Source organism: Pithys albifrons, chromosome 4 (assembly GCF_047495875.1).
Source record: "Pithys albifrons albifrons isolate INPA30051 chromosome 4, PitAlb_v1, whole genome shotgun sequence".
Taxonomy (NCBI): domain Eukaryota; kingdom Metazoa; phylum Chordata; class Aves; order Passeriformes; family Thamnophilidae; genus Pithys; species Pithys albifrons.
Genome location: NC_092461.1, coordinates 55,645,635 through 55,661,507, shown reverse-complemented (window position 1 = coordinate 55,661,507; position 15,873 = coordinate 55,645,635). Strand labels below are relative to the sequence as shown.

General features: G+C 35.6%; 1 protein-coding gene across 3 annotated transcripts in view; it reads left to right on the top strand.

The window, feature by feature from the left end:
• WWP1 (WW domain containing E3 ubiquitin protein ligase 1) overlaps positions 1-15,873 on the top strand; it is a 59,248-nt gene that overhangs the window by 30,262 nt on the left and 13,113 nt on the right. For all 3 annotated transcript variants that reach the window (XM_071554226.1, XM_071554225.1, XM_071554227.1), the window contains 10 exons: positions 1,234-1,415; positions 5,204-5,552; positions 7,698-7,793; positions 8,408-8,582; positions 11,939-11,993; positions 12,091-12,175; positions 12,275-12,403; positions 13,291-13,363; positions 13,454-13,525; positions 14,552-14,640. In XM_071554226.1, coding sequence (XP_071410327.1) covers positions 1,234-1,415; positions 5,204-5,552; positions 7,698-7,793; positions 8,408-8,582; positions 11,939-11,993; positions 12,091-12,175; positions 12,275-12,403; positions 13,291-13,363; positions 13,454-13,525; positions 14,552-14,640 — 1,305 coding nt within the window. The remainder of the gene's footprint in view (positions 1-1,233; positions 1,416-5,203; positions 5,553-7,697; positions 7,794-8,407; positions 8,583-11,938; positions 11,994-12,090; positions 12,176-12,274; positions 12,404-13,290; positions 13,364-13,453; positions 13,526-14,551; positions 14,641-15,873) is intronic.

Genomic DNA, 15,873 nt, shown 5'->3' with positions numbered 1-15,873 from the left:
TGATTCTTTTTTTGAATACATGGAGGTTTGTCTCTGTTCCCGGCTGCCCAATATGAGGGAGTGAGGATAAAAAGTTGTTCCTCCTTTGTTTTCATTAGAAAGGTTTGGTACTGCTAATAGTGATTTGAAATACATCTGCATGCTATTTTGAAACAGTAAGAACAATCATTTGTTTTCATTCAGCTGTTGTTACTGGGGATATGTCTTTTCCCTGGATCCTGCTCTTGATATTGATATTTTAATTTTCAGCAGTTTTCAATACAACTATCCAGCAGTTTTAATTTACAGTTTTAAAATTAAGAGAGGAAGAAAAGTTTTAAGGTAGCTTCTGTGCATGTCTTTAGGAAGCAAATTGGGTTTGTAGTCCAGAGTTGAAAAGGGACAATACTTTAATTCTCTTTTTATACTATTCCTTTGGAGTTGGATAAAGTAGCATGGAAATGCTACTTCTTCCCTTCTTACTCTGCAAAGTTGGACTTCTAACTATTCTCATATTTTTTGTCATCTGTTTAACTTTCCTTCCATATTTAGCCTCTATTCCTGAAGAGATAGGTAGTTGGCATTGACGGTAACTTTCACAATATGTATCTCTTGTGGATGGCTTTAAGCATTCTGGAATAGATTTAAGTAAAAAAGCAGTGTAATTGAACAAAACTGTCCATTCACAAGCCCTCAAACTGTACTTATTTATATGTGACCTCGTAAACACAATGCTGTCTGTATGTATTTGTCATCACAATGTCCCATCCTGCCAATGCATAGAGAAGTTCATCTCATTTTACTTTTACTGAGGGAGAATTTTGTTACTTTCTTCTGTTATGAGTATTTTTAGTGATATGACTAACCAAACCAATTGTTCCTCTTGCTTAAAGAGAGAAAACATTTTCCATCTCATAGCTGCACTTTGGAAGAGTTCCTAAGGCCTTTCTGGAAAATGTGGCAGGTGCATCAGTCTCTTCAACTCAATTCTAATACATCATTACAAGGAAAAGAGGAATGGCAAATCTTTCGTATTTGAAGTATCTGAAATCCTCAAAATGAAACTTTTCCTTTTTTTAACTGTTTTTGTCTTGCACTTGACTATTATCTAGGCTTCAAACACCATGCTATAAACTGTTGTGAATTTACTGCCATTCCTTTATTTGTTTCTATAGTGTGATTTAGTGTAGGATTCGGTTTTGTTGTGATACTGCTGTTTGTAATAACCTAAAATGATATTTTATTTTTGTCAAGATCTGCCTGTGACATTTCTAATGGGATAGACAATCAAGTACCTTCCAACTCTGTAGTACAGAATACGTTCTGTGTAGAAACTGTTAATGGAGACGGCACACCATCTCCTACTCATGTTGCAGCCAGACCTAAAAATACACCAGTACCAAAACCACTTGAAGCTCAGCCTGTCAACAGCACTGGTAAGAATGAGAGAGTTATGAAACATGTTCCATAAGGCTTTTTTATCTAGTTGAAGTGTATCTGGAGATGGGCCGGTTTGTCTGTCTAAGTTTTGTTGAATTTCAAAAATACTGAAAGGATGCTGAAGTTGATAAACTTGTTTGTTGACTTTTGTGAATTTTTCTGCACTAAACCCGTTCTTAAATTTATTGAGTTTCCCACTTTCCCATCAGTTCTTTTCTCTGATGGTGAAAGATTAAAGTGCTCAAAAACTTCAATTTCTCTGTCCCAGTTAACAAAACCATATTACTGATTGTCTGGAGAAAAATTAAGATTTCTTTCACAATTAATTTGGGTCACTATAGTTAAGTTTCTTCTGACATTATATAAATCTGATTTAGTGGAGTAGTTTTAGCTAGGCTTCAAATTAGCAGGCTCAGAGAATCTATGTAAATTAGAGAGACAAGTATCATCACCTGACTTAAGCAACCAAAGGAATATTTCATACCAGATGACACAAACTTGAGATATGAATACAGGAGTAGGAGGTGTTCACTCAGTTCCATCATGGCCGAAGTAGAGGCAAGACACACAGCTGCTGTCTTGCTATCTGGGCCCTGCTGCTACTGCAACTACTTGCATTTTGTTTTAGTTTCAGGGAAGTAGAAACATTTTGTTGTTATACTTTCTGTTCCTTGCTGGGGTGCTTATAGATCTAGAGTGATAGAATCTGTTTTCAGTGTGAGGTAGAAAATTGTTGTTATATCTAACTTGTGTAAGTGTGTGTTATATTGTAGTTTGCTTTTAATTTTCTCTTTCCAGTATAAACATATATATAGTTACTTTAAGTTTAAATCCAGTTTGAGGCTTTTTTCCTTTTCTCAGCTGGGAAGGGGAGGGAGACTGGTTTTGTATTGGGCAGTTGGCATTTTGCCAGCTCAACCTCAAGACAGGTAATTGGTGCAGAATGCGGGCACTGACCAAGGACCTTGGCAGGTGTCCCGGGAGTCTGGCAGGCTTCCCAAAAGCATTGTTATAGAAACATACCTTGATATCTGCATTGTTTTGGTACATGTAGAATATAAACAATGTTTTATCGCTGCTGGATGCTCGTTTTATCCCTCGTTTTATTTGCCAGCTCAACCCAAGACATTTAGTCGGGGAGCTTCTGTGCTCTGAGTTAAGATGTGTTGCAGGCCCTCCTTGCCTCCATTTTTTTTTAAAAAACATACACCATTTCCAAACATGTGGTGGCAAATGCTCAATTTCATTTTCCTTTTGAGCACACAAATGTTGATTTTTGTTTTTTACTACAATTAACATTTGATACAGTAAAACAGGGGCAAATAATGTGATTTTAAATTTTTGTTCTTCTGGCAAAACTTTGCATCTAATAATGACTGAGCTTTCCAAGTGCTTTCTGGCCTTTCCTCAGCTGTTTGGGAGAGATTACAGTGATAGCAGAGAGAAAAGATAACCTTAAATAGAAAGAGGCAAGCTGTTACTAAACAGTAGAATAGAGACTGTCAAACTTTCTGTAATAGAGTGGAAAATGTGGGTACGGTTGGAAGATAGCAGAAACAATTATGAAACTTAAAAGATAATAATTAAATTAGGCCTTCTCTGAAGTTTTTCTCTATTTAGAGAACGTTGATTTGATTCCCTTCTCTTTTCAGTTCAAGGCTAAAGGGCATATATATTATTTAGGCATTTCTCCCTTTTTCTTCAACAGCGGAGAGATCCATTTGAAATCTGTATTAGGATAGGGTAATTGTAAAATAATTGATTTGTTCAAGTGGTAATATTGATAAAATAATCACTGAGCTTGTACTGAGACACTGGTATGACAGGATTTAACTACTGTACCAGTTGGTGGAGATGAAAGCAGGTCTCCAGCATTTGTTGATGGCACTGGTTTTTTTCCCCACACTGTTGTGCCTATCAGGATTGTAATTTTATATGATGTTGCCCAAATCACTCTTTTAGACATAATTGGTGAGGTAATCATGTGATGTGATGTTTTATAGATCTCTTTTGGAGATCACGTTACTGATAGAGAAGACAATTTTTCAGTTATTTTGTTTCTAACTTTATTATATAATCTTATTCACTCTTTAATGTGGATTAATTGAGTTTTTTAAATGAAAGCTGTAATTTTGGTTGGTATTTTTCCTGTTTAAGTAAACAGAAATTTGAGGAAACTTGAAAATTGTTGGTAGTTATTTTTTTTTCATGTCATGCTTTTCATTTGCTTGAAATAATATAAAATCTTGATATGTCTTAATGTAGTTAATTTGTGTTGTGCCATCTGAAGTAGTGATGTATTACTTGGAATAGTTGTGTTCAAAAAGCAGTGCCTTTACAGGTCTTACAAATCTGTTACTGCCTGTAATGTCATGCTTATTATTATGCATGAAAATTATTATATGGTATAGTGATAATTCCTTAAAGAAACTGATTCACTAATTTAAATTCATTCCTGAGGACAGTTTTATTATTTGTCATTCTTTGATCTGCTTTTCTGACCATCTGTGAAAGCAAGAAATTGCTGACATTATAAACATATTGCAAGTAATAAATAGAATCTAGCTATTTTTTTTGTTTCTAAGAGTGTTATACAGAATTAAAGCAAATGAACTATTTAAAATAATGGAACACCATTTTGTAGGCACTAGTGTAGGGTTAAGTTTTGCAAATCTGTATCAAGGTTATGAGTATAGAGCAATTGTATTGGCCTCAGTACTTAGCAGCCTGGTAAGGTAGAAAATGGCTTGAAGTCTATATTGCCAATTATCTTTAGTCCTGTAGAAACATTGTTCCAACTCTAAAACAGGTACAAGCTGCTAAGTATAAATAGAATTGTCACTGTATGATGTTGCTTAGTGGTGCTCAAAATTAAGCTTCTCAGTGATGTTACACTGCTTTTTATAGGGCCTTGACTTTCAATAGCAGTCCTATAGACTGCCATACTTAATTTCATTTGTCTAAGACAAGGTCTTGTGCTAAGATACTGTTCTGTAATCTCTGCAGATGATTAGTATTGATGTATTGTTGGCCAAGTGGTTTTGGGAGTAATAAAGCCTTCTTAGCACCCTTTGCCTGCTAAATCCATTCCTGAATTAAACCTTTTATGAGATTATGCTTGCTTGAGTTGGATTATATTTGTATTGTTCTTTAAAGGAGAGAATTGATTTACTTTGTGATTCTAAAGTAATTTTCTTCAGTCATTGAACTACCTAAATTGTGTTAGCCAATAATAATTTTTATATTTTCATCCTACTTTTACAGGGAGATTTTTTTATTTCCAAGTCACACACAGGTGTAGAATTAATTGTAGGCTTCTGTACCTCAACTCAGAAAAACAAAAGAAATTATCCATATGAAATGCCTCTTAGTTTTCCAGATCTCAGAGAATCATCTCTTAATATTTGTTTTTCATGTCATATGGATCAAGATTCTTTTTTCAACGTGATACAGGTTCAAAGTTTCAAAAAGAGACAAATTGTTTTCTGCAAGGCAGAGGGGTGCCTCTTACTACTCTAGAGTAAGGTGTAACATGGAGTTGACCAAGATATGCAGAAAGTAAGAAATTAACAGGGAAGTGTAGTGAATGGCTTGCAGACTGTAAGTTTTAACTGAGGGCAGATGTATTGTGACTTCTTGTCATGTGAGACAAAAGTGCTCCTTATGGCGTATAGGTGCAACTGAAACATATTACTTCCAAATTGTTTACTTCAAAAGTTGGTAATTTGAAAAATAACTCTTGTCAGGTTCTTATACACATATGTTCATATTTCCTATTTCTCAGTTAATGGAGAATCATCCTCCTCTGCACCTGAAGCTGGTGGTTCTACTGTCCATGAGGCTCCAGTGGGTTTGGTTGAAGCTCCCATGTCTTCAGATTGCACTAACTCTACAGTAGAACCTCAGTCAGCAACAGAAGCAACTGGTTGTTCTGAAAGTCACACTTCTGCATTACCTGTTGTGTCTGCTGGACTAGAACCTACAGCTGCAACAGACTGTGCTCAGCCTAATGCTAGAAACAGTGTAACAGCAGATGCCCCAAAACCAAGGGAATCCTCCTCCACATCAAGTGCACCTGCAGAACCTGTAAGACAGCAGCCGGGTAGTGCCAGTACAGAACCCTTGCCACCAGGGTATGTGGTTTTGCTTTTAATGCTATAATTATGTTTCATCTGAATGTGCATATGAAGAAACAGGAGCTTAATTTTACACAGGGAAACAATTCTATACTGGAATTGTCAAATGCAGGTCAGTTGGCTGAGACAGGGTTATTTGATCTAAAATGGGATTTGTACTGCTGCTAAAACTGGCTACTCTTGCCCCAGAAGGTAACAGCTGATAACTGATTTCCTGAGATGTTATTGTGATCTGAATAGACAAACTCTTGCGCGTTATGGATGTGAGGATTTTTCATTTGATATATTCAAACTTATTTGGGGTGTAACTTCTTACCTCTTTGTTACCTAAGCTATGAGAGTGTTGTAGGAACCAAAACACAGAGAATTATTAAAGTAGTCTGTAAATCCTTTTGGTGCTTGCCATGTTCAATAATGTTATAGATAAAAATAAGATTTACTGTGTAGGTATGTGCTCAGAATAGCTAGAATATTTTAATTTTACTAGATCGTTAGAAACTGCTTCTACAGTCTTAAATACATGATTAAAAATGAAAATATAGTACATGCTCAAAAATATATATATAACTGAATATTTTTTATAGATGCTTTTATGTTTGGCTGAAAAGATATCTTCAGTAACTAATTGGAAATAATATATAATATATATTCCATAATATTGCAAATATTGACTATTTTAGCATTTTCTGATCACAGAAACTGTTTCTTAACCCCATGTGTGTACACCCTGTGCCCCTGTAGCTGATCTTTCAGAAAGCCTGTCTTGTACCTGCTCCCTGTGAAGGAGGTTTAGTAAGTTATTAGTGACACTTCATTTGAGTTTCTGCAGTTAGATAACATGAAAACAAACACTTAAAAATATAGAAATGTTGTACATAGTTTTTTAGGGAAGAGTTGCCTAGTTTTTAATTTTCAGACGCTCTGACAATGGAAGCTCTTTATAGGTGGGAATTCCTGTGGTTATCCTCCTCCACAGTATTTTTGCGGGTTTTTTATTAATTAATTACATGCTTTCCAACTGAACACAGGGTCATGAGTTCCAAGCATTCTGCACTCTATGGCCAAATGCATTTATTCATCATTCCTCCCTGATCATTTTTCCATGTTTTTTTTTTTTTGGGGGGGGGCGGGGGGGGGCGGGATGGGTGTTGGGTCTTTTTTTGTTTCCCCTTGTCCTTTTCCACTCCCCTCCAGCCTAATTGAGTTTCCATTATGTCCAGCCCTTAGGAACTCTGAAAAATGCTGGTGCTCCTTTCTTCTATTGAAATCTTAATATGTAACCACTTGAACTTCAGAAAACATTTTGTAGGAGTTTTATAGGATACTCTGTAATAGTGAGGAAATGCACATCCAATCCTATGAGTAACAGGCTAGGTTTTCTGCCTCCCATTTTAGCAGCTAATTATGTGTATATGTAAGAAAAACAAACATGTCTGCTTCAAGGGCTTCAGCTTTTTATCTAATGTTTATCCTGGTTTCCTCTCCCGCTTATAAATACATTTATTGCCTTATGGTTGTTCTCAACATCATGAAACTTTAGTTGTTGATAATATTTGGTCCTAGCTCTAGCTTCAATCTGGGTCTGCTTTGCAAAACTTAAACTCAAGAACTAATCCCTAGGGATATCAGACAGAGAATTTACCAGGATAAGAAATAAAAGCATAGGAAAACAATCTGATAGCGCAATCTTCAGGCTGACTTTGAAAGATAAAGTTGTTTGTTGGATATAGGGAACAGAGCTTCAAAATGTAAACTCCACTTTTTTTTGAGAGAGGTATGAACTTGGAAATGCAAAGAATGCATCTCTAACCACTTTTTGAATGAGGCTATTTTAGCATCCAAGCATCGAGCAGATAATTAATTGACTTTGTTCTCAGATATCTTAAGTATAATTTGAAAATGCTTGTAAATATTGATGTATGCTCATTTTATGTGCCAAGTCCTTTAAAGAGGTCTTTATGGTGACATCAGTTCAATAGGAAGTAACTGATATGCATTCTAGTGTGGATTTTCTTTGGTGTTCTAGCATAAATTTTGGGTCCTAGTATTTTCATTCAATAACAAGGTACTGTTCTGTCTTAGTGGAATGTCCCAAGGAAGTATTTTCACCTTGATTTATTTAAAAATCTCTTTGTCTTGAAGGTGGGAGCAAAGAAAGGATCCCCATGGTAGAACCTATTATGTTGATCACAACACACGAACTACAACATGGGAAAGACCACAGCCTTTACCTCCTGGGTATTGCAGACATTTTTGAATTAAATATGATAAATATACTATTTTTTATTTGTTTGGTTTTTTTTTCAAGAAAGAAACAGCAACTCATCAAAACTGTAATGGGCATTATATATTAAGAAATTCTAGCTTTCATTTAACGTGGAAGTATATTAATTGAAGCTATTGTTATAGGAGTCTTGGTACTGTGTATAACACTTGTTCTGATCACCTGTTCAAATATAGCTACTAAAGTATTTTGTTCTTCCTTTAAAACTTAAACATGAAATATTGCATATTTGATCACCTTTATTTAGGTGGCACCACTAAGGGCACTAATTCCAAACCTCAGATTTCCCAGCAAACTGTTTTATGTGAAATCTGCCAACATTACTTGCAGTCACAGGAATTTCCAAAGTTTAAAATGAGTAGACAAAAAGCTGAGCATGCTATTGCTTGAAGTCTGTGTTGTTCTACTAGTGAAGCTGGGGAGTACTTTTGTGTCCTTTAGAAATTAAAATCATGCCTGTGACTTCAGTAGTTCATTCAAGTACTGCCTAGGAGTTTAGCATAAAGAGAAAAATCAGTCAGTAACATTACTGAAAAATTTAGCTGTTAACATTTGTGTTTCCTCAAAGCTGGGAAAGAAGAGTTGATGATCGTGGGAGAGTTTACTATGTGGACCACAACACCAGAACGACAACGTGGCAGCGACCAACAATGGAATCAGTCAGGAACTTTGAGCAATGGCAGTCTCAGCGGAATCAACTGCAGGGAGCTATGCAACAATTCAACCAACGATACCTCTACTCGGTAACTTTGACATAAAATTTAGAAATTAGTGTATAATTTTTGTTCTTTAACTTCAGAAAAAGGGATTTTACAACTGTTCAACCACATGTATTATGAAACTTTTAGCATCAATAATTATGATTCTGATTATTTTGAAAAATGTTAACAAAAATCATCCTTAAGGGCAGAAAATACTCCCTTCTGAGTCTGTTCCCTAATTGGAGCTTTGTATACTGCATTTTGTTTAAGAATTTTCATGACAGTAGTAAGAGGTAAAAATAAATCAGTCCCTTAAACTGAAAGGAGCATAAAGGCTGAGTTATCGACACTTTGAACACTAAATGGCCTTCAAAACTGTTTTAGTGATTAGGAGTCATTCATTAATACAAATGATAATTCTTTGACTTTGAGCTTACTTGGAAGCTTGTGCACCTGGTTCAGATCTGGAATTTCCTACATAGTTTTCCATTTCTCTCAGATAGTTGTTCACTTCTGCCTGAAGAAAATATGAGTAGCTTCAATGTGGATTCTTCTTGAGCCAGACTTTCCCATCTGTGACTGGATAAATAGAATAGCAGGTTTTTTTCGAGTTGAGAATGATGGTGTCTGCATGTCCCTGTCTAAACAGTGCATTTTAAGAATTGTGCTTGGCTGCTTAAAAATGTTTCAATCCCAGAGACTTTGTAATTGATACATAGCAAAGCTGGAGTGTTTTAAAGGAAAAAACCATTGAGGTACAAGTCTAAAACAGCTTTGTTGGACTAGGACTCTATGTATATGCAGACCTAACTTTGAATTTGATGGATTTTATTCATATACCCTTCTGAAGTTAAAGGATTGCTGCAGTATTCTTACATTTAGGAGTTCTCAGCCTCTCATTATCTAATTGGACATTATATCTTGTCACTAGCAATAGCAGAAACTTGGCATCAGCACTAACTTTCTTAACTCCTAGAGCTGTGCGCCAAAGTGAATTTGTCTAATGCAATTAGAGAAAGATAGAATGGTCAAGTCTGGAAGAGACCTCTGAATGTTATTTGCTCCAGTGTCCCTGCTCAGGCAATGCCACCTGCAGCCAGCTGTCCTAAATTGTGTCCAGATGTCTTGTAAATATCTCCAAGGATGTAGACTCTGCAACCTCTCTGGGAAACCTGTGCCAGTGCTCAGTCACCCTTACAGTAAAAAATGTTTCCTGATGTTCAGAGGGAACCTCCTGTGTTTGTGTGCGCCCATTTACTCTGGTCTTGCCACTGTGCACCAGTGAAAAAAGCCTAGCCTCATCCTTTTTGCACCATCCTTCAGGTAATTTATACACATTGGTAACTTTTAATGCAAATCCAAGAATCACAGCTGAAATGTATGGAGCCAAGAACTCTTGCTGTCCGACTTCTTGTACTTCTATACTACTTTGATCAGTGGCATAAACTTCTGAGAAAACTCTTGCTTTTCCTGATGCCAAGGTTTTTTTCTTTAAAGCTGAATTTATTCTTTCAGGGAACAATATATTTTCAAAATTAAATTATGCTCCTTCCTTCATTAAGTGATAAGTTTTACTGAAAATCACAGACTCATTTTTAAAATTTCCCATCTGACCTTAGAATCACTAAATGAGGATTTGCTTGTGAGACAGAATACTCTTTAAAAAGAGACAAGATATTTTGACTGCATTTCTTCAATTCTGTTTTCTTAGTATTATATTAGTTGCATAGGTAGAACTCACAGTTTGTTGGGGGAAAAAATTGAAATGACATTGAAAAAAGTGTGGGTTTTTTCTTCATTTAGGGCTTCTGTATACTTCTAGGATAGTTAGGGTCAAACTCCAGCTAACTTTCCATACTATAGTGACATACCAGGACTCTCCCTACACAGCAGTTTATGACAGAGATCATATTTTATTTTCTTTTAAAGTAGATGAATACTTTCAGTGTAAGAGAATGTTTCAATTACCTTGAATGGTCAAAGCTAAACTATGTAAAGGCAGAAAAGTAGATAAGATACAGTTATTTGAGTTACTTTCATTTTTACCTGGATTAGTTTATTGTAGTCCTTTTGGTATTGAATCTGCTTCATCCCATGCCACTGCCTACTGTTTCAATGTTTTCTGTTAAATATACAGCTGTGTGTGGCCAGCAGCCACACACAAATCCTTGGGCCCATTAAGAAGGTCAGAAATACCTAAATCATGCCGCTATTCAGTTCTTTGGCAGATAGCATTTTGCTTTTGTGCACTATTCTTTTTTTATACTCACTACAGAGAAGTCTTTGGTTAGAGGGTCGTTGTGACTGTGTAGTCTCCAAAAGCAGAAAAGGCTAACTGCATTTGCTGCTGAGATAATGACAATTCTCTGTTCACATGTACTAGCTGGCGGCTGGAACAAATACACAGCTTGATTTTCAGTGTAACTAATGCATTTCCTTCTGAACCTTTCTCAGTTACTCTTTCACAGGAAAAGTATGGTGGATTTGTTTTCCCTGAATTTGCTGTTGTAAATTCTCAAGTGCATTTGACGTTTCTGTATTGCAAGTGCTATATAAAGCAGAATTAGTAGCAAGGTGTTCCTAAGATACTCTTTGGAAAATGTGGATTGGTTCCCATATATGAAAATTCCATTCTGCACACACAAAAATGTAGTGTCTTCAAAATTTTAGGGATGGATACCTTTAGTTATAAATCAGAGCATGGATCCTACAGTCTATGGGATTTCTGCTTTTTGCTTTTGGGTTTGTTTTTTTTTCCCCTATGCTTTGTATTTTTGGAAGATGCTGGGGGACTTCTGCAAGGTTACAGTATATTATGAGCTTAGCATGGGTTTACATAATAATGTAATCTGGGTTTTTTCCTCTTTTTTTTTATTTTTAATCCTTTTAACTTTACCATATGTTGGTACAGTTTTACCCATCGGGTATTTTAATAAATGCAGCTGCATTTTCAAAAAATGACAAAGTCTGAAAATAGCCAAAAATCCAGGGAAGTCATCGTGTATTGAGGAAGCAAAACCTCTTATGTTGGCAGTAGTCACCATGCTTGAAAATGTTTGTTATGGTAAAACATGTTCTTTAGCAAGAACATTGTGCTTATCTGCTGTTACACTCTTCCGCAAAACTTCTATGAACTGTACCTCTTTGTGAGACCACTGGCTCTCAATTTGGCCTTAGGAAGGGAAAAGGAGGGTACATGGGGCTGGAAACAGTGGAAGCAAGTGTGCAATCCTATCTTATTATATAATCTATGTTTCTTTGCAAAACCAGTTTTAAAAGGGCATGATGTTTTTTTCCAGAATGAATAGTCTGCAGGACTAGCAATAATATTACAACATATTAAGAAAAAAAAATGAATAGTATTTGGCCTAATGGAAAGTCCTCTTGTTTTCAAATAGGCTTCAATGTTATCAGCAGAAAATGATCCACTTGGGCCTTTACCACCAGGTTGGGGTAAGTTAATTAGCTGTTGATTTCAGGAAGGGACAGTCACAGAAATCTGGAATGCAGTTGTTGTGTACTGGATTTTTTTTAATTTTTTTTTCCTTAGAAAGGAGAGTGGATTCAAATGAGAGGGTGTATTTTGTAAATCATAACACAAAGACAACACAGTGGGAAGACCCTCGAACTCAAGGGTAGGTGTGTATATTAACTGTGCAGATAAAAAAGGTCTTGCTTAATTCTTTTTTATCGTGATAGTAGAGAAAAAGCACTGTCTGAAATTTCTTCTGCAGTTTACAAAATGAGGACCCTCTTCCAGAGGGCTGGGAAATCAGATATACCAGAGAAGGTGTCAGATACTTTGTTGATCATAATACAAGAACCACCACCTTCAATGATCCTCGTACTGGGAAATCTTCTGTGTAAGTGAGAAATTAATTTTTAAATGGTTTACCTTGTTATAGTTTTCTCATGCTATAAAACAATCTACAGTTTTAGCTGGAATTGCACAGTAACTTATGATCAAATTGATGTAATATAAAATTTAATTTATTTTTAAGCTTTAATTGTCAGTTTATCTATGACACACTTTGCTGCACTGCTCTGATGTTCAATAGTTTTTATACGTTTTTCAAATTCCAAGGTTGTAATCGTTTTATAAATAGGAGAAGTTAGGTAAACTTGAATATTGAACTAATCTAACTAATAGTTCCTTTTTTAAGGAAACAGCAAATTATCATTAGAAGTATTTCTTACAATTGTACACACTCTTGCAACAATTATGTCTAAACAAAGTAGTTCTAAATAATTCTCAAGAAGTCTTTAAAATAGTTGAGTTAGCCACTTTGGGCTGGGTCAATACTTCTGTCTTAATGTCTTTTATATAGGGTAGGGCTTATTTCTGATAATGTGTTGATTACCTTTTATTTAAAGAGCCTGTAGAGTGTTGCACTAGTAAGTCCTTCACAGTTCCACAAGCAACTGAATTTATGAAGCCTAACTTAGCAGTTTTTTCTCTCAGTGAAGATGATGTCTCTCCTTTAGTTGACTTATAATTTTTACAAGTTTGTTAGGGATTTGATACCCTCTTGATCTCTAACTTTCTCAATTTGCTAAACTGACATGCAACTTCAACTGAAAAACAAAGAGAGGAAGGAGTGATGGAAAGGGAAACTGGCCTACCAAACCATCAACTGCATTTTGTTTCTGATTGCATCTTACAATAACAATTTTTGTGCTGTTGTTTAGTATTTAAAGTACTATTTGATGTATGTATGACTAATGTATCTCAAATATGTTTCTTTAACAGAAATAAAGGGCCACAGATTGCTTATGAGCGTAGTTTTAGGTGGAAACTTGCTCATTTCCGTTACTTGTGTCAGGTACTGATTTAGTAATTCCTTACTTGTTGAAACTATATGAGTTTACATGTATATGTGCTGCCTTTTAATGTTACTGCCTTATGATTACAGTCCAATGCACTGCCAAGTCATGTGAAAATCAATGTATCCAGACAGACTTTGTTTGAGGATTCCTTCCAGCAAGTAAGCCTGCAAAAATTATTGTATTTGTTTATCAAGACAAAGCGTAGGAACAAAAATGGCCATAGCCAGTTCAGACTAATGGTCCTTCAGGCACAGTAATCTTCCTCTGGTATTAGCCAATGGGGGATTCTTAGGGGAGGACTATAACAACGGAAGTATTGTATATAATACTTTTAACAAATGATTTTTCGGCTTCCAACTGTTTACAATTGAAATGCCTCTTGAGCTTGATGTGGTTTCTGAGTATTTAATAATCCTCAAGGGACTTCTCTTCAGTGAGCTTGTCTGTGCTCCTCTTGTGAGCTTCTTACATCTACAGCCTCCTGTGGTAAGGAGTTCCATAGCTAAACCACATTGCCTACTGTATCAACCACATCAGATTTTCTTTCCTGATTCCTGTGTGTGGTTAGATACATTACAATATGTTGTTTTCTCCAATTAAAACTGGTGTCCTGCTTTGTCCTTCAAAGGCTAAATCTGTGTCATTGAATCTTACAGTTCTTGGGCTCTTACAGTCTGCAGCCAATGTGTGATATTCCTCCTTTCTCTGCAACAATGGAAATTCTTGGTGCTATAGCCATATGAAAACCTTCTGGGAGGGATTCTGTATAAGTTAAAAGCACAGTAGTAATGAAAGTGTATCCTGCTTATTCTGGAATAAATTACTTCTTTGAGTGATTTGCCTAAAAAAACCCCAAAAATCATATATATAAGATGAAGTGCCTTTTTGTCTGTTTTCCTTTAATAATGACTGCCATTAGAGAGTCTAAGGACAGGACAACAATATAAGGATACTTTCCACATAGTCTTTCCCACCTTCTAGCAGTCTGCTGCTCAAGGATTTTAAGTTCAAGTTGGTATTTTTGTGTGTAGTTCAAAGATTGCATTTTCCATGAGACAGTCTAATTGCTTGTCGAATCTGTGTAACACTTGACATATATAGCATTTCTGTATCAAAATAAAGTTAAATCTGAATGAGTGATGTAGTGACAATGCATAGTTTATTAATTATTACTTTTTTAATAGATTATGGCATTAAAACCCTATGATTTGAGGAGAAGATTGTATGTTATATTCAGAGGAGAAGAAGGATTGGATTATGGTGGCTTGGCAAGGTAAAAGAAATTTGTTTAAAATAGTTTTTATTTTTTTAAGTAGTACTCCAACCTTGATTTCTCTTGCAGTCTGATCTTGGGTACCTTTTTAGTTCCCCTAAATGTATTAAGGAGGTGGAACTGGCAGCACTGGCTATTTTTACGGGTTATAGCCTTGCATTGCTAAAACTGGTTTCAGTTGTTCAGTTCTTTGACAAAGATTGATGTTAAAATTGAAACGTTTTTATGCCAGTTAATTGCTTTGGACTGAGATATTTCAGAAACTTTCTATCAGAAAGTTTCATTTTCCTGGAAGTAGGGACTAGAAAAATAAAGTGTTCTGCTTATTTGGAAGAAAATCCAAGTGAACACCAGATTGGGGCTGATACGAACAGAAAGGAAATAAACAATAGGAGAGTAGTGCAAGCATGAGGTAACAGCAGACCGGCAGACAATGTAGATTGGAATGAGATACAGCTATGCTGTCAACTTTTCTAAATCTGAAGTGCAACTCAAAGGGAAAAATCTGGTAAGAGGAAAACCATAGACAAAGTGTGTTTCATCTCTTGATCAAATAGAATGCAACCACTGACTATTGCTGCCAGTTACTGACAGAGGGAAATGTTACTGTTAGGATAAAAACTTCAGATAAAAATTCAGATCCAGGGAATTGGAAGTGGTCATAGATGATAGAATTTTTATGGTTTTTTTTTAATATAAAGTTGTTCAGTTTTGGTTTTGTTCTGGTTTTATGTAGCTTACAGTGTTAAAATGAAATTTAATGAAAATGTATAGTATTGATAATTAAGGAAGCTTGCCTCTGAAGGTTGAGCTTCTTTGGATATGTGGGTGTTATGCTTCTGAATTACAGTATCTGATAGGCTTTTTGAGAAGCGACTGCAGAAAGGAATTCAGTTTTTACGTTTTATGAGTTTTGTTGGTTGGTGTCTCTATCTTAATGGCCCTAGGCATAGGATGGGAACAGGGAGAGTTCAAGTAGTTTGTTCCATAGAAACAAAGTATTCCAAAGACACAGTGTCAGAAATATTTAACTGAAGTGTGTAGTTACAGAAAGTAGCAGAATAAATAAATAAAAACCAAATACATAAGTAATACAGTTTCATAGTTAGCTAAGTCTTGCCTGTGATTTTGCATGTGAAACTAAGAAGCAGCAAGGATCTCATTGTAACTTCAACTGAGAATTTTGAAGTGATATTGACTAAATGTTCATGTACTGACTAATACAATACTGCA